General features: G+C 41.7%; 4 protein-coding genes across 4 annotated transcripts in view; 1 reads left to right on the plus strand and 3 right to left on the minus strand.

Annotated features, from left to right (window-relative positions):
* Positions 1-21,852, minus strand: part of LOC141074972 (uncharacterized) — a 31,497-nt gene extending 9,645 nt beyond the window's left edge. The window contains exons 1-2 of the mRNA XM_073562302.1: positions 21,838-21,852; positions 21,435-21,525 (exon numbers count right to left, since the gene is read on the minus strand). Of these exons, the coding sequence (XP_073418403.1) occupies positions 21,435-21,525; positions 21,838-21,852 (106 nt within the window). The remainder of the gene's footprint in view (positions 1-21,434; positions 21,526-21,837) is intronic.
* LOC141074981 (oocyte zinc finger protein XlCOF8.4-like) overlaps positions 1-25,708 on the minus strand; it is a 287,451-nt gene that overhangs the window by 177,686 nt on the left and 84,057 nt on the right. The gene's annotated exons all lie outside the window — the stretch shown is intronic.
* LOC141074984 (uncharacterized) overlaps positions 1-25,708 on the plus strand; it is a 177,234-nt gene that overhangs the window by 118,164 nt on the left and 33,362 nt on the right. The window lies entirely within an intron of this gene.
* On the minus strand, positions 21,887-22,563 carry LOC141074973 (gastrula zinc finger protein XlCGF66.1-like). Its single transcript, XM_073562303.1, has 3 exons — positions 22,419-22,563; positions 22,110-22,289; positions 21,887-22,027 (listed from the first exon to the last, which is right to left on the minus strand). The coding sequence occupies exons 1-3, from the start codon at positions 22,494-22,496 to the stop codon at positions 21,887-21,889; spliced, it is 399 nt and encodes a 132-aa protein (XP_073418404.1). The 5' UTR covers positions 22,497-22,563.

A 25,708-nucleotide genomic window follows, 5' to 3' on the forward strand; every position in this document is an offset into this window, starting at 1 on the left:
ACCTTTTTCAACCCATAGGTGTCACTGTGTTTTATGTAACCAGTGTTATCATCTTTATTAATAAGGAATATATTTATTATACTAATAATATGTAGGAATGTATAGCCATGAACCAAAATAAGAATATATGAGTGAGCGAATGAATGAATAAAAGAATTGTTGCATATAACTCAGAAGTGAAACATTTTCTTAGTAATAGAACCATATAATTGCTATATTTAATGAAGCAATATTCTCAGTAGATATTACTTTACTAAATATTGGTGAAAGAATTAAAAATAATGAAAAATAAGAATAAAAATAAAAATAAGAATAAGGCCTTTATGTTGATGCAGAGTAGTTATGTCTTCAGTAACATATACCCTTAATATTTCCATGATCTGGATTATTTCATAATTGTCATAAACTTGTGTTACCAAAATATTCAAATTATGCAACTTTGCATGTAATTCCTCTTAGTGTAAAGAAATGACTCTTTATAATACTTGTTATTATACCCAATACTTATACCATTGTACCTTATTAATATTTTTTTTCCTATTAAAATGTGTGAAGAAGAGGTATTAATCAAATGTGATTATGTAGTCAGGATAAAAAACATATTTCCCCCTTAATACCAAAAAATATTGTTTCATGAAATAATTCATTTATCAAAACCAAAATTAAAAATAATTAATGTATAAATTATGTGAATTTATACTTGCTTATACCATTATTTGTCTGAAGATGTGTAACCATCAAAATTAATTTGAATATCATAAAATTATCCTTTGGAAAATTAATTTAAATGTAGTTTAAGATTAACACACTTGGACAGAGAAGGAAGGTCCACTATTCCCAGATGCAGCTGGTGAATACCAGGCTCTGTGCTGGTGCCTGTTTAAAAGAGCTAAAGCTGATAAGGAAAGAATAGATTTTCTTCCTAAACTATTTTCTATTTTGTTGTGCGATTGCACTTATCCACAATTAACTAAATCAAGAAATAATAATTACTATAGAAATATAGAAATATATGTTTGTATAGATAATATTTCATTATGTATCTTAATATTCTAATAATTTCCTAAAGATAAAAGCTTTGGGGTTTTTTTTTTTTTTTTTTCTCTCATGCATTCAGGATCCTGAGGTCTCACAAACATATCACATTACTCGCTCAGCAGCTGCTCATACACTCAGTCACTGTCACTCAGACTGTGTCACATATTAAGTTTAAACCAAATACCTCACATATGAAAGTGTGATGAATACACGTATTTTAACCCAAATTATCCTAATTATCAATGCATTGTAAACTATTTCAATTTAGTCTCTTAATATTTCTTTGAATATTCCCCAAATACACATGACATAAATATATATGTATAGCTATACTTGACATTTAGGCCTGGAAAAAAAATTCCATTGCTTTGCAAAAGTTGAGACCCCCTTGAAAATTCTTTCCCTATGAAACAGGGACATAGTATACTGGTCTGGTATACTTATTATTAGAACAAGGTTGAAATTTTCACCAGTTGAGGTTGTCATTCAAGCCACGCAGCAGAAAAGCACACACACAAGACATTTTTTTTTTTAAAAAGCAATCAGTTATTTCCTTTTAAGGGTTAGATATATAAAATCATGCAATTATTGCAACTTCCTGTGTAAATAAAGGCATAAATCCTTGGAAGAGAATTTTTCTCGATTAAGTCCTGCTTTGAAATGAAAATTCTAAGGAAACACAAAAAATAAGGTTAATATCATATTCATATTCTAAATATTATTACTGATGTAGATTTTAATTTTCATTAAAAAATACAGTTCTACTATTTCTACTTCTACAAACACTCTATATATATACTGTATGACTATGTATATATCCACAAACCATAAAACTACAGGATTATACTCTATAAAATAATTACATATAACTCACTAATTGTATAACACTGTTACACAATATATATATATTACTTTTTCTAACCAATTCCTACACCCATACTTATTTCTCTGCAAAAAATATCCTGAAAGGTTCTTGCCATTTTAAAGCTGATAGATTCTTGGAGCAGAGTATTCAGTTTACAGGCCATGATGTCACTCACCACCTGTTTCTGTCTGTTAAATTCGGCCATCTTTGTTACAGAAAGAAAATCAGAACTCATCATTTTTCTTAATTCAATTTGTGTCTTTTCGGTGTTCTTTTGCATCATTCCATATGGTTTATAACAAACATGTGATTTTCTTTTTCTTTCTTCGTAGATTTGATTTTGGGGAAAACTCATTTTAGAAGGTTTTGCTAATACAGGCTTCTGATAAGATTTTACTCTGCCTGTCTTTCCAAAATTAGCACAATTTACTTTCCTTTCACGATTCTCGTGTTTTCTGGCAAAATCAAGGAATTGCGCACATTCAAACAATGAATCTTTTTGTGACGCAATAACACGAGATGCAGGATTTAGAAACCAAAATTTGCTTACAAAACTCCTTATGAGGGACGGTGTTTTGACATTCTCACTCAGCATTTTGTACAAACGTTCATATATGGACATGAACGTAAAAATACATTCCTTCCGACCAATTCTTAATTTTTGAAGAATATCAATATCTGGATGATTTTCATTTGATGAACAAAAAATGAGAATTTTTAATCTGTCTTTATCAGTTAAATTCTCATGTGTTTCACCAGATAACTTTAAAGACAATCTCCTAGCAAAATTTACAGGGATCCACATTTTGAACAACTGATTCTTCTCCTCGTTAGATAAATCAAAGTTATCAGAACAACTTTCAAAGATCTCAGAGTTTCTATAAACATCTATTTTGTTGTCATAAGCAGGAATTATTTGGCATATCTTTATCAAATCCTTCCTCACGCTACTTCGGATTTGGGCCTGTGAGTCTTCTATTTTTAGTGGTACGTCTTTCCCTTGTACGTCCTCTACGTCAGTTCTGAAGTCTCCTCCTACTTCTCCATCTTGTTCCACGTCTGCAAGGTCACCTTCAATGGCTGCTACAGACACTTGATTACAGTCAATCTCACTAACTTTACAGCCAATCTCGAGAACATCACAACAATCATTTTTGGATTTCTCTGACACAGATCTATGAAATATATCTACCATCTGTAGAATATTTTTTAATCTCTCTCTTTCTCTATTGAAAAACTTAGAATCTAACCTTTGATTCTCGAGTTCACACTCGGCATATAAACTTAACCATAAAACTTCTGAATTAGATTTGTCTACAGACTTAAATTTCAATTTACTCTGCTTAGCAAGACAATTAATGACATCCATTTTATCTTACCTTGAAATGTCTCAGCTTGTTCCTTTGATGGACAACGCTGGGTTCCTGTCTTCACACGTCTGGCTTAGGTCTGGTACTTTTGGCACTTGTAGTACTTCTCAATCTATCTGGTACTTCTTACTTCTAGGTTCTATGTGATTCTTGTAAGTAGTGGAATTCCCGATAACTTGCACATATGATTTGACGTTAGCAAAGTCCAATCCCCCGTGTGTGCAAGTTGAGGGAAATCCGCAAAAAAGTACAAAAATTCAGATCTGGCTGGCTCTCCAATGTAAAATAATGCATATCCTGTAAAATACTCAGGACTAGTTACCAGATAAAAATATAGTGGTTTATTTGGTTTCTTCCATCAAAGAAAGGTTATTACAAAATAATTCAGGTGAATAAAAAGAGGTGAGATATTGTCCATTGTTCAGAGCAAAAGCTTTCCATCTTCATTCTCTGAGATCCCACATGGCAAAAGCAACATGTATTCTTCTTCTCTCCGAGATCCTGAATAGCAAATGGCTGCTGTGTCTCAGTTCGGCTTCTCACATCGCCGTCAAGTAATATAACGGCTGTTGAGTTATGTCATGGCCCAACACAGGCGACATCTTCGTGTCTGTCTCTCATGATGGTGAGGGAAGAAGAAGAGCGACCTCTACAGTTAGCCATGAATTATATACGTCTCCTAAAGCACGTGGTCTCTACATATATGGAGCTGTCTTTCTACCATGAGCCAAGCTTAAAAATAGCCTATGTCATGTAAGCTAAAGCATTCTACAGAACTGGGTCTTATAAGAAATTAACGGATTATTAATATTTAACAGTGCCCTTCATCAAGTAAAGCCAGAGGAACGGGTTCAGATTCTGGCCAGCAAGCTGACAGGCCGGGCAGCGGACGCCTATCGCACGGTACCTGATGAGGACTGTATGGACTATGAGCGGATCAAAGAAGTAATCTTGGCCTGGTATGCGCTGACACCAGAGGCATACCGCCAAAAGTTCTGTGGACTTATAAAACGCGTAACCGATACCCACGCTGAATGGGCCTGTAAATTACGGCGGTCACTGCTACAGTGGGTACAAGGGAGCCAAGCAACCACTAAGGAGGACGTCCTCCAGCTCTTCTTCTTAGAACGATTCTTTAATGGACTAACCCCCGAGACACAGGAATGGCTTCGGGACAGGCGGCCAACGACTCTGGAGGAAGCCGCTCGTCTGGCCGATGAGCATCATGATGCCAGGAGGCCTCAGTTGTCCGGATCAAAGATGGTTACTAGGGGCCCGCCCATGGACCTGGAGGGCCCCAAACCACCGAAGATTGTAGGGGGACCAGCTAGAAACCCGGCCTACCACAGTCCCCCTGGGGCGCGATGCCACACCTGCCATCAGCTGGGCCACCTGCAAAGACAATGTTGCAACCGGACTCAGCATACCCAGTGGCCAAAGGCGGGAACGGCTACCTTCAGCCGGGCTGCTGTACACTGCTACCAGGGCGAAGCTGACCCAGCATTGGGGGCTACGACTAATCAAGGGGTGGAAGAAATGGAGGAAGTGCTGCATGAAGTAGACCCTGTGCAGGCAGCCCGGGCAGATAATCGACAACAGCATCGATAGGTCGTGTGGGTTAATGGGAAACGTATGCAGGGACTAAGAGATTCCGGGGCAACTTTGACCCTTGAGAAGCCTCATCTCGTCCGGGACTAAGAGAAGACGGACCAGACAGTGGCAGTCCGTGTAGCAGGGGGAGCTATACATCGACTGCCCACTGCCAGGATTCACCTGAACTGGGGAGTCGGGGATGGCCTTGTTGAGGTTGGCTTGATAGAGGATTTGCCTGCAGACGTCTTGCTGAGAAACGACTTGGGGCCCATGTTGTCTGCATTCTCGGTTTCCCCTCTGGCTGAGACATATCCTGTGACCACCCGGAGACAAGTTCGAGCTGCGGAGGTGGAATCACACTCAGAGGAGGCCCAGGTAAGACATCCCAGCCCTACACGTATTCCCATAGCCAGATACATTTCTTGGGCCACCCCAGATGAATTTAAGAGGGAGTTACTTGAGGATCCTTCATTGGAGGGATATCGTGGGAAGGCACAGGAGGGGAAAGGGGTACTGGAAGGGGAACAGTTTGCATGGAAGCAGGGACTCCTCTACCGGATCACAGAGCAGCACCACACAGGGACGAGCTCCACTATAAAACAACAGCTGGTAGTTCCCAAGAAGTATAGGCAGGAGCTACTGCGAATCTCTCATATACCCTTGGCCGGGCACTTCGGCGTCAGTCGCACCAGGCATCGTCTGACACAAAACTTCTTTTGGCCGGGGGTAACCTATGATGTTCGTCAGTACTGCCAGACCTGTGACAGTTGCCAGCGCATTGGCAAGAGGGGGGAATCGATGCAAGGCCAAATTACGCCCCCTCCCCATTGTGGAGGAACCATTTCTGATAGGGCCGTTAGCCAAACCCAGTCCGTCAGGGAAAAGGTATATATTGACAGTGGTAGATTATGCCACACGGTATCCAGAGGCAGTTGCATTACCTAACATACTGGCAGAGTCGGTGGCGGCCGCCCTGCTCCAGGTTTTCTCACGGGTAGGATTTCCCCGGGAGATTATCTCGGACCAGAGTACCCAGTTTACAGCAGAGGTGACCAACCAACTGTGGAAGTGGAACTGCGGGGTAAAGTCCATTAGAAGTGCCCCGTACCACCCGCAAACCAATGGTGTTATGAGTTCATTTTCTCCTTCACCTCTGATGTCTGATGAACTCCCTCTGCTGGTGAAAGGAGTTAGTGAAATTGATCTGGATGGGAAGAACCTGTCATCTGAACAGGTGGAGTGTGATTGGACATCCGGAATTTCTGAGTGGATATAAGGCAGCCGACGCCCTTGCAGGGTTGCTGGTGATCCTTTCTGCTCTGAGCTCTGGCATCCAGTTTAGTTCCTGTCTACTAAAAGCTAAGTTTTTGCTCTGCTATTTTTTCCATGAGATTTTGTCTGTTTACTTAGTGTTTGTGTTCAGCCTGCCCTGGTTGGGATGGGCTGAACTCCATTTTTGCCTCTGATCAGTTGATCTCTTTGCTCTGTCTTCAGAATATACCTGAGTGCTGATATAGTGATTTTGAAGTCTAGTGACTTCAGGGCCTTTTCAATCAGACGTGTTGGACATTATTTTTGGCAGGGTTTTTTTACGGGTTGCAGCCAGCATCTTTTCTGTCCTTTCCTATCTAGTTAGTTGGGCCCCATCGTTTGCTCAGCCTGTCTTTCTGTCTGTGTTTGTGTTTTCATCTGTTTTTCACCGACAATACATGTTGGGGGCTGTCTATTGCTTTGGGGTCTGCTCTGGGGCAGTTTAGATTTCCCCTTTCTTTCTTTAAGCTTATTTAGCTCTCCGGCTGTGATGAGTGGTCTAGGGCACCGTAGGAACCCCCCACGGCTACTGTTAGTTGTGGTGAATAGGATCAGGGGTCTGCAATCTGCAAGTTACCAACCTCTCCGGTTTTCTGGACTTAGCTTGTGTTTTTGTTTTTTTCCTCCTCCGGTGACTCATTTATAACACAATGGGTTGTGTGAACGCTTTAACAGGACATTAAAACAGCTCATTGGGACTTTTACTAGGACCTACAGGGACTGGGAGAAATTCTTGCCACACCTCCTGTTTGCCTATCGGGAGGTACCCCAAGAATCCACGGGGTTCTCCCCGTTCGAGCTGGTATACGGGAGACTGGTAAGGGGACCCCTAGACTTAGTGCTAGAACACTGGGAAGGGGAGGGCCTCATAGAAGGGGTACCTATTGTACCCTATGTGCTGGAATTCCGGGACCGCCTACAGGAGCTGACCCAGGCTTTACGTGAGAACATGCAGGAGACCAAGCGGCGCCAGCGTGTATGGTACGATCGGAGGGCCAGAGAGCCCACCTTGGAAATAGGACAGAAGGTCCTGGTGTTAGAGCCCACTAAGCAGAACAAGTTCCAAGCTGCATGGCAGGGGCCCTACCAGGTAGTGGGGAAAATAGCCGACACAACCTATAATGTCACCGATTGTGACGACCCCAGAGTTATCCGCATGTTCCACGTGAATATGCTGAAGCCCTACCGGGAGCACCCTGAAGAGGTAGTGGCCATCTGTGCACCTGAAGCAGAGGATTTAGCCGGACTTCCCTTGCCGGATGTCTTAGGGGAAAGGACTCAGTCTGAAACATGGGACCAGGTACACTTGGGTGAAGACCTAGGCCCCCGGGAGAGACAGCAGGCGGAGGAGTTGTTGAGGCAGCGACAGAGGATGTTTTCGAGGAGACCAGGGCACACTCGCCTGGCACAACACAAGGTTGAGACCCAGGATCAGACCCCCCTGCGACAAAACCCCTTCCGCGTCCCTGAGTCTGTACGAGAGGGGATCATAGAATCAGAGAATCGTAGAGTTGGAAGGGACCTCCTGGGCCATCTGGTCCAACCCCCTGCTCAAAGCAGGATTCGCTAAATCATCCCAGTCAGATGTCTGTCCAGCCTCTGTTTGAAGACATCCATTGAAGGAGAACTCACCACTTCTCGTGGAAGCTTGTTCCACTCATTGATCACTCTAACTGTCAAAAAGTTTTTTATAATATCTAATCTGTGTCTCCTCCCATTCAGTTTCATCCCATTGCTTCTAGTCTTTCCTTGTGCAAATGAGAATAAAGTTGATCCTTGTACAATGTGACAGCCCTTTAGATATTTGTAGACAGCTATTAAGTCTCCTCTCAGTCTTCTCTTTTGCAAACTAAACAATCCCAAATCCTGCAACCTTTCCTCATAAGACAGGGTTTGCAGACCGGTCACCATTCTGGTTGCTCTTTTCTGAACTTGCTCCAGTTTGTTGATATCTTTTTTAAAATGTGGTGCCCAAAACTGGACACAATATTCCAGATGAGGTCTGACCAAAGAGGAGTAGAGGGAAATAATGACTTCACGTGATCTAGACTGTATGCTTCTGTTAATACATCCTAGAATTGCATTTGCTTTTTTTGCTGCTGCATCACACTGTTGACTCATATTCAGTCTGTGATCTATTAGTATACCCAAGTCTTTTTTACATGTGCTGTTGCTTAGGCCTATTCCTCCCATTCTGTATATGCTTTTTTCATTTTTATTGCCCAGATGTAGTACTTTGCATTTTTCCCTGTTAAAAACCATTCTGTTAGTTGCTGCCCACTTCTCCAGTTTATTTATATCTTTTTGAATCCTCTCTCTCTCTTCTCTAGTATTAGCTATCCCTCCTACCTTTGTGTCATCAGCAAATTTAATCAGTTTACCCTCAATACCTTCATCTAAATCGTTGATAAAGATGTTGAACAATACAGGGCCCAGGACAGAGCCCTGTGGTACCCCACTTGAGACATTCTTCCAACTGGATGTGCAGCCATTTACGACCACTCTTTGGGTCCGATCACTAAGCCAGTTATGAATCCACCTAACAGTTGCCTTGTCCATTCCATACTTAGTCATTTTTTCAATAAGGATTGTATGAGATACTTTGTCAAATGCTTTGCTGAAGTCAAGATATACTATATCTACAGCATTTCCTTGATCCACCCAATCAGTGATTCCGTCATAGAAGGAAATTAAGTTTGTCTGACATGACTTATTAGTTACAAACCCATGCTGACTCTGTTTAATCACTTCATTCTTATCCAGGTACTGACATACATGTTGTTTAATAATTTGTTCAAAGGTCTTTCCTGGTATAGAAGTCAGACTCACCGGCCTATAGTTGCCTGGGTCCACCTTCTTCCCCTTTTTGAAGATAGGAACAACATTTGCTCTTCTCCAGTCTTCTGGGACTTCTCCTGTTCTCCAAGAATTTTCAAAGATTATGGAGAGGGGTTCAAAAATTTCTTCTGCTATCTCCTTCAGTATTCTGGGGTGTAATTCATCTGGACCTGGAGACTTGAATTCATTTAGGTTAGCTAAGTGTTTCCTCACTATCTTTCTGTTTATAGATATCCTGGATTCTTCTATTCCCTTAATAGGACAGTGAATAACAGTTGATGTCACATTTCCTTTCTGAGAGAAAACAGATGCAAAATAGGAATTTAAAAGTTCGGCCTTCTCAACATCCTGTCTTACCATTTCATCATTTTCATCCTGGAAAAATCCTATAGCATCTTTGACTTTTCTTTTACTTTTGACATATCCCCAAAATCCTTTATTATTGCTTTTGACATCTCTTGCAAGCCTCAATTCATTGTCAGCTTTAGCTAATCTGATTTGTGCCCTGCAGGTTCTGCAGACAGCATTATATTCTTCTTTAGATATGCCTCCCTCTTTCCATTTTATAAACATTTTTTTCTTCCTTTTTAGCATGTGCTTAAGTTCTGTGTTCATCCATCCTGGCTTCCTTAAATGCTTCCTATTCTTCCCTCTTTTTGGAATTGTTAACAATTGTGCTTTGAGAATTTCATTTTTCAAGATTTCCCATCCTTCCTGGACATTTTTGTCTTTAAGGATATCCAGCCATTGGATCCCTCCAATTCTCTTTCTGAATCCCTTAAAATCTGCCTTTCTGAAATCTAACCTTGACGTCTGAGTCTTCACAGATCTTCCTCCTCTAGTTATCCAAAATTCTAAAATAGCATGGTCGCTACCTCCTAGGGTCCCAGCCACTTTTACCTCCTCAACCATTTCCTCCCTGTTTATAAGGATTAGATCCAAGGTAGCAGTTCCCCTTGTTTTCTCCCCTACCTTTTGGAAGATAAAGTTGTCAGCAAGAGAGGATGTTAAATATTAATAATCCGTTAATTTCTTATAAGACTCAGTTCTGTACATTGCTTTAGCTTACACGACATAGGCTATTTTTGAGCTTGGCTCATGGTAGAAAGACAGCTCCATATATGTAGAGACCATGTGCTTTAGGAGACGTATATAATTCATGGCTAACTGTAGAGGTCGCTCTTGCTCCCTCCCCATCATGAGACACAGACGCAAGATGACATAACTGAGCAACTGGTATGTTACTTTACTACAAAGAAGCCTAAGAGAGCCAGAGGCCATTTGCCATGTGGGATCTTAGAGAAAGAAGATGAAAAGCTTTTGCAATAACGGACAATTTCTCTTTCACCTATTTTTATGTTTTTCTGTAATAATCTTTTCTATGATGGAAGAAACCAAATAAACCACTACATTTTTATCTGGTAACTAGTCCTGAGTATTTTACAGGATAAGCATTATTTTACATTGGAGAGCCAGCCAGATCTGTATTTTTGTACTTTTTTGTGGATTTCCATCCACTTGCCCAAAAGGGGATTGAACTTTGTTAACGTCATATGTGCAAGTTATCAGGAAATCTACTACTTACAAGAATCACACAGAACCTAGAAGTAAGAATTGCCAGATAGATTGAGAAGTACTACAAGTGCCAAGGTGCCAGACGTGCTGAAGCCAAGACGTGTGAAGACAAGAGCCCAGCGTTGTCCATTAAAGGAACAAGCTGAGAAATTTCAAGGTAAGAGAAATGGATGTAATTAATTCTTATGCTAAGCAGAGTAGATTGAAATTTAAGTCTGTAGACAAGTCTAATCCAGAAGTATTATGGCTAAGATTATATGCTGAGTGCGAACTGGCGAATCAGAAGTTAGACTGTAAATTCTTCAATAGAGAAAGAGAGAGATTAAAAAATATTCTACAGATGGTAGATATATTTCATAGATCTGTATCAGAGAAATCCAAAAATGATTGTGTAGAGGATAGTGATGTTCCCGAGATTCACTGTAATGTGGAGAAACAGTTACAAGTAGCAGCAGCCATTGAAGGTGACCTTGCAGACGTGGAACAAGATGGAGAAGTAGGAGGAGACTTCAGAACTGACGTAGAGGACGTACAAGGGAAAGACGTACCACTAAAAATAGACGACTCACAGGCCAAAATACAAAGTAAAGTAAGAAAAACTTTGCTAAAGATATGCAAAATAATACCTGCATATGATAATACAATCCATGTTTGTAGAAACTCTGAGGTTTTTGAAAGTTGTGTTGATAAATTTGATTTATCTAACGAGGAGAAGAATCAGTTGTTCAAAATGTGGATCCCTGTAAATTTTGCTAGGAGATTGACTTTAAAGTTATCTGGTGAAACACATGAGAATTTAACTGATAAGGACAGATTAAAGATTCTTATTTTTTGTTCATCAAATGAAAATCATCCAGATATTGATATTCTTCAAAAATTAAGGATTGGTCGGAAGGAATGTACCTACACTTTCATGTCTATATTTCACCGCTTGTATAGAATGGTCATGGAGAATGTCAAAACACCGTCCCTCATAAGGAGTTTTGTAAGCAAATTTTGGTTTTTAAATCCTGCATCTCGTGTTATTGCGTCACAAAAAGATTCTTTGTTTGAATGTGCGCAATCCCTTGATTTTGCCAGAAAACACGAGAATCGTGAAAGGAAAGTAAATTGTGCTAATTTTGTGAAGACAGGCAGAGTAAAATCTTATCAGAAGCCTGCATTAGCAAAACCTTCTAAAATGAGTTTTCCTCAAAATCAAATCTATGAAGAACAAAGAAAATCACATGTTTGTTATAAGCCATATGGAATGATGCAAAGAAACACTGAAAAGACACAAATTGAATTAAGAAAAATGATGAGTTCTGATTTTCTTTCTGTAACAAAGATGGCCGAATGTGACAGACAGAAACAGGTGGTGAGTGACATCATGGCCTGTAAACTGAATACTCTGCTCCAAGAATCTATCAGCTTCAAAATGGCAAGAACCTTTCAGGATATTTTTTGCAGAGAAATAAGTATGGGTGTAGGAATTGGCTAGGAAAAAAGTAATATATATTGTGTAACAGTGTTATACAATTAGTGAGTTATATGTAATTATTTTATAGAGTATAATCCTGTAGTTTTATGGTTTGTGGATATATACATATTCATACAGTAGATATAGAGTGTTTGTAGAAGTAGAAATAGTAGAACTGTATTTTTTAGTGAAAATTAAAATTTACTCCAGTAATAAAATTTAGAATTATGAATATGATATTAACCTTCTCTTTTATTTTTCCTTAGAATTTTCATTTCAAAGCAGGACTTAATCGGGAAAAATTCTCTTACAAGGATTTATGACTTTATTTACACAGGAAGTTGCAATAGGTGTATGATTTTATATATATCTAACCCTTAAAAGGAAATAACTAATTGCATTTTAAAATGTGTGTGTGTGTGCTTTTCCTGCATGGCTTGAATGACAACCACAGCATGTGAAATTTGAACCTTGTTCTAATAATACAAGTATACCAGTATACTATGTCCCTGTTCTTAGGAAAAGAATTTTTAAGGGGTCTCAACTTTTGCAAACCAATGGAATTTTTTTTCCAGGCCTAAATGTCAAGTATAGCTATACAATATATATTTATGTCATGTGTATTTGGGGAATATTCTAAGAAATATTAAGAGACTAAATTTAAATAGTTTACAATGCATTGATAATTAGGATAATTTGGGTTAAAATACGTGTATTCATCACACCTTCGTATGTGAGGTATTTGGTTTAAACTTAAATATGTGACACAGTCTGAGTGACAGTGACTGAGTGTATGAGCAGCTGCTGAGCGAGTAATGTGATACGTTTGTATGAGACCTCAGGATTCTGAATGAGAGAGAGAAAAAAAGAGAAAAAAAACAAAAAACCAAAAGCCTTTATCTTTAGGAGAAATATGCAGATCAGTTAAATTATTAGAATATTAGGATATATAATGAAATATTATCTATACAACATATATTTCTATAGTAATTATTATTTCTTGATTTAGTTAATTGTGGATAAGTGCAAAGTGCAATCGCACATCAAAATGGTTTATGCAAATTAATTTTTCCAAAGGATAATTTTATGATATTCAAATTAATTTTGATGGTTACACATCTTCAGACAAATAATGGTATAAGCAAGTATAAATTCACATAATTTATACATTAATTATTTTTAATTTTGGTTTTGATAAATGAATTATTTCATGAAACAATATTTTTTGGTATTAAGGGGGAACTATGTTTTTTGATCCTGACTACATCGTCACATTTGATTAATACCTCTTCTTCACACATTTTAATAGGAAATAAATAAATAAGGTTCAATGGTATAAGTATTGGGTATAATAACATTAAGTATTATAAAGAGTCATTTCTTTACAGTAAGAGGAATATTATATGCAAAGTTGCATAATTTGAATATTTTGGTAACACAAGTTTATGACAATTATGAAATAATCCAGATCATGGAAATATTAAGGGTATATGTTACTGAAGACATAACTACTCTGCATCAACATAAAGGCCTTATTCTTATTTTTATTCTTACTTTTCATTATTTTTAATTCTTTCACCAATATTTAGTAAAGTAATATCTACTGAGAATATTGCTTCATTAAATATAGCAATGATATGGTTTTATTACAAAGGAAATGTTTCACTTCTGAGTTATATGCAACAATTCTTTTATTCATTCATTCGCTCACTCATATATTCTTATTTTGGTTCATGGCTATACATTCCTACATATTATTAGTATAATAAATATATTCCTTATTAATAAAGATGATAACACTGGTTACATAAAACACAGTGACACCTATGGGTTGAAAAAGGTAATTACACCTATGACATAAAAAATGTTCTATCACATGAAAAATATGGATAATAATGTATTATCACTTATTATTAGTTTATTATTTCAAATATTGAAATCTATATATGGTACAAATTCTGATAATTATATGGATATTACTGATTGCTATGGTACGCTGTGATATTATAGGATAGGAAAATTACCAGATTTGGTATAGAATAGGGAATGAAGACTTCAAGCAAGATACTGAAATTACGTTAATAAAGACTTTTCATATTAAAATTGATTCTTATCAGTTGCAAGAAGAAGAATGCCGCGATCCAGAAGTCCCAGAAGGTAACAAAGCTATGATTACTGAGTAACTATGTTAATTACAAATGCAGAATTCACCACTGACAGCCACAAGTGCAGTATCCACCACTGACAGCCACAAGTGCAGTATCCACCACTGACAGTCACAAGTGCAGTATCCACCACTGACAGCGACAAGTGCAGTATCCACCACTGACAGTCACAAGTGCAGTATCCACCACTGACAGTCACAAGTGCAGTATCCACCACTGACAGTCACAAGTGCAGTATCCACCACTGACAGTCACAAGTGCAGTATCCACCACTGACAGTCACAAGTGCAGTATCCACCACTGACAGTCACAAGTGCAGTATCCACCACTGACAGTCACAAGTGCAGTATCCACCACTGACAGCCACAAGTGCAGAATCCACCACTGACAGTCACAGGTGCAGTATCCACCACTGACAGTCACGAGTGCGGTATCCACCACTGACAGTCACGAGTGCGGTATCCACCACTGACAGTCACGAGTGCGGTATCCACCACTGACAGTCACAAGTGCGGTATCCACCACTGACAGTCACAAGTGCGGTATCCACCACTGACAGTCACAAGTGCGGTATCCACCACTGACAGTCACAAGTGCGGTATCCACCACTGACAGTCACAGGTGCGGTATCCACCACTGACAGCCACAAGTGCGGTATCCACCACTGACAGCCACAAGTGCGGTATCCACCACTGACAGTCACAAGTGCGGTATCCACCACTGACAGTCACAAGTGCGGTATCCACCACTGACAGTCACAAGTGCGGTATCCACCACTGACAGCCACAAGTGCGGTATCCACCACTGACAGTCACAAGTGCGGTATCCACCACTGACAGTCACAAGTGCGGTATCCACCACTGACAGTCACAAGTGCAGTATCCACCACTGACAGTCACAAGTGCAGAATCCACCACTGACAGCCACAGGTGCAGAATCCACCACTGACAGTCACAGGTGCGGTAACCACCACTGACAGTCACAAGTGCGGTATCCACCACTGACAGTCACAAGTGCGGTATCCACCACTGACAGTCACAAGTGCAGTATCCACCACTGACAGCCACAAGTGCAGTATCCACCACTGACAGTCACAGGTGCAGTATCCACCACTGACAGTCACAGGTGCAGTATCCACCACTGACAGCCACAGGTGCAGAATCCACCACTGACAGACACAGGTGCGGTAACCACCACTGACAGTCACAAGTGCGGTATCCACCACTGACAGTCACAAGTGCGGTATCCACCACTGACAGTCACAAGTGCAGTATCCACCACTGACAGCCACAAGTGCAGTATCCACCACTGACAGTCACAAGTGCAGTATCCACCACTGACAGCCACAGGTGCAGAATCCACCACTGACAGTCACAGGTGCGGTAACCACCACTGACAGTCACAAGTGCGGTATCCACCACTGACAGTCACAATTAAAGTGTCTAACCTGACAACCAGAGGACGATGATCCTATGATGCTGAGATGAACTGTGTTATCACGTTCTTACCAAGTTCCAGAGGTTTCTAATCACCTGTAAAGCTTCAATGTAAAGCTGGTAAACAATGAAGGTAATTATCAGGAAGCTACAACCCTGACATGTGTCCTGTGCATTAGGACAAGGACTGGTTATGGTGCTATGTTTAGCAAGGAAGAGTCATTTTAACCCTTGCTTTGCTGACCAAAGACGTCACACCTGTTCAAAGACCAGTGCCGATGGAGGATTCCAGAATATCCAAGGCGAGCCAATGTAAGCCCAGGTTTTTAAAGGTGACACTGCAAAGATATTAAAGCTGCATTTCATCTATAGACTTTGTTTCTTATCAACATTTGAATTTATGGACTTTGATTTTTACACAACACGATTTCTACAACATCTATATGCTATAGAAAAACTGTGTTTCTAAAAGAACCAAGAAGAAGACAGAAGACATCAAAATGAAGACCAGATGACATCAGATGATGATGACTGGACCTGAGATGCTTCAATTTAGATTTAGGGAAGTATAATTATACATATTGTATATGAATATTGTTCACGGCTTACCATAACATGAATTCACATCAATTATGTCATTGAGTACTTATAACGGTAATCTGATATTATTATTATTATTATTATTATTGATATTAAATTATTTTGTCAAAGAAGAAAAGAAGAAAAAAGATCTCATTATATTTTGAGGGTTCCAATTAATGTCTGTCTCCCTCAAAAGGGGGAATTGTTAAATATTAATAATCCGTTAATTTCTTATAAGACTCAGCTCTGTACATTGCTTTAGCTTACACGACATAGGCTATTTTTAAGCTTGGCTCATGGTAGAAAGACAGCTCCATATATGTAGAGACCACGTGCTTTAGGAGACGTATATAATTCATGGCTAACTGTAGAGGTCGCTCTTGCTCCCTCCCCATCATGAGACACAGACGCAAGATGACATAACTGAGCAACTGGTATGTTACTTTACTACAAAGAAGCCTAAGAGAGCCAGAGGCCATTTGCCATGTGGGATCTTAGAGAAAGAAGATGACAAGCTTTTGCAATAACGGACAATTTCTCTTTCACCTATTTTTATGTTTTTCTGTAATAATCTTTTCTTTGATGGAAGAAACCAAATAAACCACTACATTTTTATCTGCTAACTAGTCCTGAGTATTTTACAGGATAAGCATTATTTTACAGAGGATAAGAATTTCCTTGACCTGTTAGTTTTGCCTGAGAGAGATTCCCAACAAATGTCTGGATAGTTGAAATCTCCCATGACAACTATGTCATATTTTTGGGAGAACTTGGCCATTTGATGCATAAAGAGTTCATCCATATCTTCAGTTTGCACAGGCGGCCTGTAGTAAATGCCTACAATGGTGTCCTTTCCATTGTTCTGTCCTTGTATTCTTACCCAAACAGTTTCCACAGAACTCCCATTTTCTGAAGCTTCAATCTCTGTGCAGATATACGCACTTCTAACATACAACGCGACTCCTCCTCCTCGTTTATCAAGTCTGTTTCTTGCAAATAAGTTGTATCCTTCTAGTCTTGTATTCCAATCATGTGTATCATCCCACCAAGTTTCAGTGATTCCAATGACATCATATTTCTTCTCCTGCGTTAGTAGTTCCAATTCTCCTTGTTTGTTGCCCATGCTTTGTGCATTAGTATAGAAACATTTTAGTTTGTGATTGGTTTCTCTTTCTCCAATATTTTTATTAATTAGATTCTTTTGTCTTTGTTCTTCCTTTCCACTTCTAATAGCAGAGTTCTCAATAGCATTTGTCAGGTGTATGGCTTTTTCTGGTCTTTTGCTTCCCTTCCCATGTTGTTCTAGTTTAAAGCTCTCCTTACAAGTGTAGCAAGACGACTTCCAAATACATGTTTTCCAGTCTTCGTAAGGTGCACCCCATCTCTAGCAAGTAGTCCATCGTAAAGGTAACTCACTCCGTGATCCAGAAATCCAAATCGTTGCTGACGGCACCATCGACGTAGCCAGTTGTTCACCTGCAGAATCTTATTCCACCTCCTTGTTCCATGGCCATCCACTGGGAGGATGGAAGAGAAGACCACCTGAGCTCCCAGTTCTTTCACTTTCTTGCCTAAGTCTTCAAAGTCTCTGCAGATGGTTTCCAGGTCGTTTCTTGCGGTGTCATTTGTCCCCACATGTAGTAACAGGAATGGGTAGTCATCTGTAGGTCTGAAGAGTCCTGATATCCTGTCAGACACATCTTTAATTTTTGCACCTGGAAGACAGCACATTTCTCTTGAAGTTATATCCGGTCTGCAGATAGCGGCCTCTGTTCTTCTCAACAGGGAATCCCCCATGACCACCACTCTCCGTTTCTTCTTCACAACATTTTTCTTTCTCCATCCAGTAGGACTCTGAAGGCGTACAAGGTTGCTGTTTGTGGGCAAAGTCTTATCCTGATGTATTTCTTCATTGGTTTCCTGCGTGAGAGCCTGGTACTGGTTCCTGAGGAGTATGGGTGCTGACTGCCTCCTGATCCTCCTGCTTCTCTGGGTCACATGTCTCCATTCCTCTGTTTCTTCAGGTGCACTTCGAATTTCTTCTCTTTCTGTAACATGAAGAGATAATTCTGCTCTGTCTAAGAACTCTTCGCCTTCCTTAATGATCTTCAACGTAGCTAACCTCTCTTCGAGACTTTGCAACTTTTCCTCCAACAGGGACACAAGCTTGCATTTGTGGCATGTGAAGTTTGGCTTTTCCACTGGTAAGTCTGTGAACATGTATCAAGAAATGCAGCTCACCAAATGGCTCCTGGCCTCTTCCATATTGCGATTTCTTAAAAACGATGAAAGATGAGCCAAAATTCGGCGCGCGGCTTTACGATTTCCTCTTTTCAGCTGCAACAGCCAAAACCCAGTGATCGTTGAGCTCGCGGAGACTCTTCACTTATCCCAGAAGGCAGTGGGAATATGCAAATGATCTCCTCAAGACTCTTCCCCTGGTTTTTCTGGTCAAGAGATACAAGAGATGCTGCGTTTAGGGGTCATTGAAGAGTCAGATAGTCCCTGGGCATCCCCAGTAGTGTTAGTGCCCAAGAAGGATGGGACTACACGGTTTTGTGTAGACTATCGTAAGCTCAATGAGAAAACAGTGACGGATGCATATCCCATGCCGCGTGTGAATGAGTTGTTAGACCGGCTGGCGGGGGCAAAGTATTTGACCACCATCGATCTATGCAAAGGCTACTGGCAGATTCCCCTTAGTCCTGACGCTATTCCCAAGTCGGCATTTGTCACCCCGTTCGGCTTATTCCAGTTTCGAGTTATGCCATTCGGGATGAAGAATGCCCCGGCGACCTTCCAAAGGCTGGCTGACCGGCTTCTGGATGGTCTCCAGGACTATGCTTGTGCCTACCTGGACGACAATGCCATCTACAGTGCGACATGGGAAGAGCATCTAAATCACCTAGAGACAGTATTGGACAGGATCCACCTGGCCGGAATCACCTTGAACCCAAACAAGTGTCACGTGGGCAAAGCAGAGGTTCAGTATTTAGGGCATTGGGTGGGAAGTGGGAAACAGCGACCAGAACCAATCAAGATTGAGGCCATAGCCAAATGGCCCACCCCACGCACTAAAACCCAGGTCATGGCGTTTCTAGGGACAGCGGGGTATTACAAGAAATTCGTTCCCAATTACAGCAGCGTAGCCAAGCCCCTCACTGATCTGACCCGTAAGAACCAACCCCGCCAGGTAACCTGGACCTCAGAGTGTGAGGAAGCCTTCCGCCAACTAAAGGACGCCCTCACCAATACCCCTGTATTGGCCGCACCCGATCCAACTAAACGTTTCCTGGTTCACACAGACGCTTCTATGTTTGGATTGGGGGCAGTGCTGAGCCAAGTCGGGCTGGACGGCAAAGAACACCCGGTAGCTTACCTGAGTCGGAAACTACTGTCCCGTGAAGTAAGCTATGCGGCCATCGAGAAGGAGTGCCTGGTGGTAGTATGGGCACTCAAAAAGTTGCAACCATATTTGTATGGACGACAGTTATCCCTCCTAATGGACCATAATCCCCTAGTCTGGCTTAATCGGGTCTCCAGAGACAACGCCAGATTGCTGCGGTTGAGTTTAGCCCTACATCTTCTGGACTTCACCATCCACTACAGACCCGGCAAACAAAACGGTAACGCCAATGGACTAAGTCGACAAATGGAACTTGTACCAAACCCATAAACTTCGGTCATCCCCAAACCGATCCGTTAAGGATCAGACTGTGTATGCCGATCGCGTCGCTGAAAAGGGGAGCCGTGTTACGGAACCACTCAGCACCCAGAATATGTTGTGCAGTTATATGTATGTATAGTAGGTTCTATGGGAGATGCATGTCCCTAATGCATCAGCCCACAGGCTGCGCCCTGCCGCCCCCCTCCTAAATATCGGCAGGCTCCGGCCACCTGCGGCTATTGTAATGTATGTCTGGCCTGCCGCTTTTCTATTGGCCTGCCCTCTGTATCTGTGTGATATATTCTGTGACCTGTGAGTAAAGTGTTGTCAGACTGGAAATACGTGGAGAAGCAGTGATCTTTTATATGTGCCCATGTAACCAAGGAATTCCAGCCAGCGTCCTTCATTCAGACTCCTGCCAAAGCAGAATGGACCTCCGGAAACACGGGGTGGTACTGAAAGAGGTACCCGAGATAGGAAGACCCCGTTGCACAGATTAAACAACAGTAAACCAGAGCTGCACTCATTTATGGTGGACCATTGGAGCTACTATGAATCCTGAGCAGAAGATTAGAGAAAATAATATTGCTCCCCATTTCAGGAGAGATTGTGCAGTAATCTGAATTCCTTAGGATCAAAAACAATGTAAGTTATGACGTGGAGTGAATCCATGAAACCAAGGCTCAAGCCATGCCAACACAGATCCTGCAGGCATGAATAAATGTATATTTCAGCCATCAGCCACGCAGTTTGGAGAGGCGAGTTGTAAAATAATCGCCAGGATTCAAGTACCGCGTGTACCGCATTACTCGCCAAGTACCAAATCCTAATGAGTAGACTCGCTCATCCCTAGTGACCATGAGACATTCAGCAGCACAGAAGGGAGAAAAGGTAGATTCATCTGATAAGATCTCAGGGATCTAGGAAGCCAACAGCATCATTACCCTCCGCTTTCTCTTACAAGCCCAGCATACTTTTCTTCAAGTGATTTTCTATCTTGTCAGCACATTCTACGTACGCTGTCATTTGGCTTTATAGTTTAGAAGGCTCTGGCTGTTACCTGTCTAATTCCTGTCTCTTTGTCTTGAGAATAAAATTTAGGATTTCTATGCAGCCACAGCTCCAGTTCCGAGTAGCGGCAGCAGCGACGGGTGTTGATGCGAGAGACTCATGCAAGTTTCTGGCATCACACAAAGTAGTGTGATCCCGGCCTAACTTTGCGTTCAGTGTGACCCTTTAAGCGCACACTCGGCCTATATTGGGTCAGGTACAAGCGATCATTTAGATCTCTCTTTAAGGGATCACCCTCACACTAATACCAGGGGGTAGGTGAATCCTCCATGTGGTAAGTTCTATAGAAAAGGGCTTTCAATGCCCAAAGTAATTTGAACAGTTTTGGGTGGAGGAGAATGTTGTGGACTAGAGGCAAAATGGTGATCATGGTAATATGGCAGGACTACACCACCGATAAGGCAGCCACAGCCGGTGACTGAGAGTAATCTGTGACTTCTCTGCATTCAGTGGTTACTACTCACCTGGGTAGTCATATGTGGGAATCTCCTCTTTACACCGCTCATCATCTCTCACATATGTCTCTGTAGTATTAATATGGGTCAGATCTTCACCCTGAAACAAATATTGTAAAAGTCACCGACGATGGAGAAGTCCCATCTATGATCAGCTCTAATCCTGAAATCTCCACCGTTCTCATTACACAAGTATAAAACATATAATACTGGTGGCTAAAACAAGACTGAGCACAAGACCTTCACAGCCGTCTACACATCATAGGGGAGATCTCCTGACACCTTCTCTCCATCTACCTGATGATCCTGAGGAGCACTGGGATCTTCTTGGTTACAGTCCTGTGGAAGACGAGGACGGGGACATCTCTCTGTTGTTGTCCTCTTACTGGATAGATCTGGGGGAAACACATACAGGGACTGAATTCATTCTCTACATACAGATAATTATAGGCCGTGTGTATTTAGTCCTGTCTATTACCTGGAGATGTGAGGGGCTGGGGAACCTCCATTATGACGTCCTTGTACAGATCTCTGTGTCCTTCTAAATACCCCCACTCCTCCATGGAGAAATAGACAGCGACATCCTGACACCTTATAGGAACCTGACACATACAATGATACCGTCATCCCCCGATCCCTTCATAGTGTTACTGTATAATGTCCCAGCATTCCCAGCAGTGTCACCTCTCCAGTCAGCAGCTCAATCATCTTGTAGATGAGTTCTAGGATCTTCTGGTCATTGATGTCCTCATGGATCAGGGGGTGAGGTGGAGGCCCCGTGATTGGGCTCAGGGGTCTTCCCCATCCCTCAGACACAGGGTCCTGACAGCGATCACTAGAGGTCTTCTTCACCACTGTGTAATCCTGGTTATGGAGAGACACATTAATAAATCTCACTACAGACATTTCCAGAGTCCTCACCTCTCCAGTTCTGTCCATCTGTTATTCCCATAGATAAGAATGATGTAATGTGACGTCATCAGAATCTCTCACCTCTCCAGTGAGACGGAAGAGGATCTCTAGGGTGAGGTGTAACATCCTCTCCGCCATCTTGTCTCTGTCCATATCCATCCTTGATGGGTAAATCAGGAAAATTCTCTTCTGTAGAAGATCTTCACTGAGAGGATCCGATATTGTAGAGACCTGAATGAGAAGAAGATGATCCGATGTAACATCATAAGAATCCTGTGTAATAATACAATTACTGGAGATAATAAGGGAAACATATGAGGAGATTTATTATCTTACAGGGTTTAGTTTTCTCCCCTGACATCTACTAATAAAACCTATATATTTAGGCCACAGACAACAAGCAGTTTGCTCCTCGGAGTCGGCAGCTGAACACGTTCCTCATAGACTCATCAGCGTCACCATCAATTCCCATCAGAGTGAAGGAACATCGCTCCTCTATTCAGCTCTATGGATCCAGGATGAAATCCACTGCGGCCCCTGCAAGAAAAGAGCGAAGTCTGGTGAGACCCCCGAGGCCGGAGATTTCTACAGCTGCTCTGTGCACACAGGACCTGTGATGAGGTCACAGGAGGGGAGGAGTCAGGGGTCACATGATCAGGGGCCTCAGTGTGTGCAGGACTCTGCTGTGCTGGTTGTCATGGTGCTGGATGAGGGGAAGTTTCTGTGTGGGGTCAGGAGGGGTTTACAGGGTGGATGTAGCGGAGCCGTGTGTGTACGAGGTGTACGGAGCGGAGCCGTGTGTGTACGAGGTGCACGGAGCAAAGCCGTGTTTGTGTGGACCCCTCTGTGTATGCTGTATACACCCATATACCTCCAGCTTCGGTCGCAGACCCCTGTGTACTCTGTATACACCCGTATACGCCCAGCTTCGGTCACAGACCCCTGTGTTCACTGTATACACCTGTTTATCCCCAGTTTTGGTCGCAGACCCCGCGTCTCTCACACTTTATACACCTGTATACCCCCAGCTTCAGTCACAGACCCCTCTGTTTATGCTGTATACACCCGTATATCCCCAGCTTTGGTCACAGACCCCTGTGTATGCTGTATACACCCGTATACCCCCAGCTTCGGTTACGGACCCCTCTGTGTATGCTGTATACACTCGTATACCCCCAGCTTCGGTAACAGACCCCTGTGTACGCTGTATACACTCGTATACCCCCAGCTTCGGTCACAGACCCTGCATCTCTCACACTGTAGAACTGACGCCGGACACACACGGTAAAACTGCGGTCGTCGGTCTCTCATCTCTCGCACTTATACTGATAACATAAGATGGAGTCAGACGAACCTCCTACAAAACGTGAGAACAAAGTCATTACTACAGGACTGTGTGAGAAAGGGATTTATTCTACAAGAAACGCTGGGGCCACAAATGAGAGTAACATAATGTCGTTCATCTTCTCTTTCACCATAGATATTGACAGTGAGGACGACTTCCACTTTGCCGCAATGTGGATTTTAGTGGCCATACATAAGTAGTTTACTAGCTTCTGAAAGCTTTCTGGAAGCCGAGAAGGCCTGGTTCCCAGTAATAGGTTCCAGATCAACCGGTCCACCATACATCTGTGCTATCAGACGCTTCACCTTCTCCCAAAGCCCAGAAACCACCATACAAGACCACCAAATATGTCTCATGTCACCAGATATTCCACAGCCCCTAAAACAGTCTCCCGAGATTTTAGCAAAAATGCTGTGAATTTTTTCCGGTACATAATAAACTCTGTACAATAGTTTTAAGGAGGTCTCCACAAGGGAAGTCTGGTGACTGCCTCATGATATGGTGTCACAGCTACGATACCATTCATCAATTGACTGTTCAAACCCCAGATCCTCCTCCCACTGTAACATACTGTATACTTCAATTTTTTATCATCTTGTGGAGAATTTATAGCATAGTAGATCAATGAGATCGTTCCCCTGCCCAAAGGGTTATTTAGACATTATTTTTCAAAACTGGTTGCCCTGAGAGTAGTACCGCTCGGGAGGATCTGCTTTGCAAAGTGAAAGATCTGGTTCAGTCGCATTACCTCCCTAACTGGAGGTTCAAATGTTTGAACAAATTCCTGTCTGTCAAGTAAGATATTAAATGGGGAACACAAATGTTTAAGTATATGAATACCTTTCAGCTTCCACCAAGAAAACATTTGTGTCTCAAGGCCTGGCGGGAACATGGGGTTTTGTAATATAGCTGTCAGGGGAGAAGGGCTTGATTGTAAGTTATATTTAAACTTTCCTCCAAAGAAGCAACGAGTGGACTGTAAAAGGAGCCACATTCATTAACCCCCGTGGAAGTCGGTCTGTGGTCCACATTAGGCCTGATAAAGAGAATGGTTTGGAGAGAAATGATTCCAGAATAACCCATCTCGGACTATTGGGATATGAACACGCACTTATTAATGGAGCAATCTGTGCCGACTTGTAATAAAGTGTAAAATTAGGGAGGGATAAACCCCCTTCTTTTCTGTGACGGAACATAAGTTTTTGCACAATTCTGGGTTGTTTTCCGAGCCAAAGAAACTTAGACATCATAGAGTGTAAATGAGTGAACGTTCTGGCTGGTACCATAATTGGGAGGGACCTAAATAGATATAAGAAGCGAGGCAGTGACACCATTTTTAATGCATGTATTCTGCCGGGCCAGGATAACTTTGAGGGAGCCCATCTATCCAGGTCCCTCTGGAAGTTTTGGATCAGTGGAGTGTAATTCCACCTAAACAGAGGTGACCTGTTGGCTGTTAAGTTGATACCCAGATATGTTAGATAATGTTCTTTGTGTATAAACCCAAAATGGGAGGCTATATTAGTTTGCTCTGTCTTAGGAAAATTTACAAATAATGCTTTGGATTTATCAATGTTAATCTTTAACCCTGAGATCTTCTCAAATTCGTGAAGGAGGGAAAACAAGTGAGGGCGTGTAGTGTGGGGACGTATTAATGTTAGCCGGAGATCATCCGCAAAGAGGCTGACTTTATATTGGTCTCCCATATTCTCAGGGCCCAGGATATTCTGATCTCTCCTTATTGCTTCCACAATGGGTTCCATTGCAAGTGCAAAAAGATCCGGAGATAGAGGACAGCCCTGCCTGGTACCCTCTGAATATTAATTGGAGTGGGATGTGGTGACGGGAGTTTTACATAAGCGATAGGGCTATCATATAACAATTGGAGGCACTTTATAAGTTTAGGGGAGAATCCGACTTCAGATAGAACCGTAAAGAGATACGTCCAGGACGCCGAATCGAAAGCCCTCTCAATATCTAATGCAAGCAGGAGAAGTCGCTTTCGCTGTAGGTTAGTTGTATGAAT

Source organism: Dendrobates tinctorius, unplaced genomic scaffold, assembly GCF_039654945.1.
Source record: "Dendrobates tinctorius isolate UK_male_01 unplaced genomic scaffold, ASM3965494v1 ptg000345l, whole genome shotgun sequence".
Classification (NCBI taxonomy): Eukaryota; Metazoa; Chordata; class Amphibia; order Anura; family Dendrobatidae; genus Dendrobates; species Dendrobates tinctorius.

What these genes read in the sequence shown, in the direction of transcription:
- LOC141074973 (XM_073562303.1), bottom strand. Translation starts at nt 22,496, where the DNA reads ATGGATATGGACAGAGACAAGATGGCGGAGAGGATGTTACACCTCACC. An exon ending in TCTTCCGTCTCACTGGAGAG is followed by an intron (nt 22,290 to 22,418) that starts GTGAGAGATTCT and finishes CTCCATAACCAG; the next exon opens with GATTACACAGTGGTGAAGAA. An exon ending in TTGAGCTGCTGACTGGAGAG is followed by an intron (nt 22,028 to 22,109) that starts GTGACACTGCTG and finishes TGTATGTGTCAG; the next exon opens with GTTCCTATAAGGTGTCAGGA.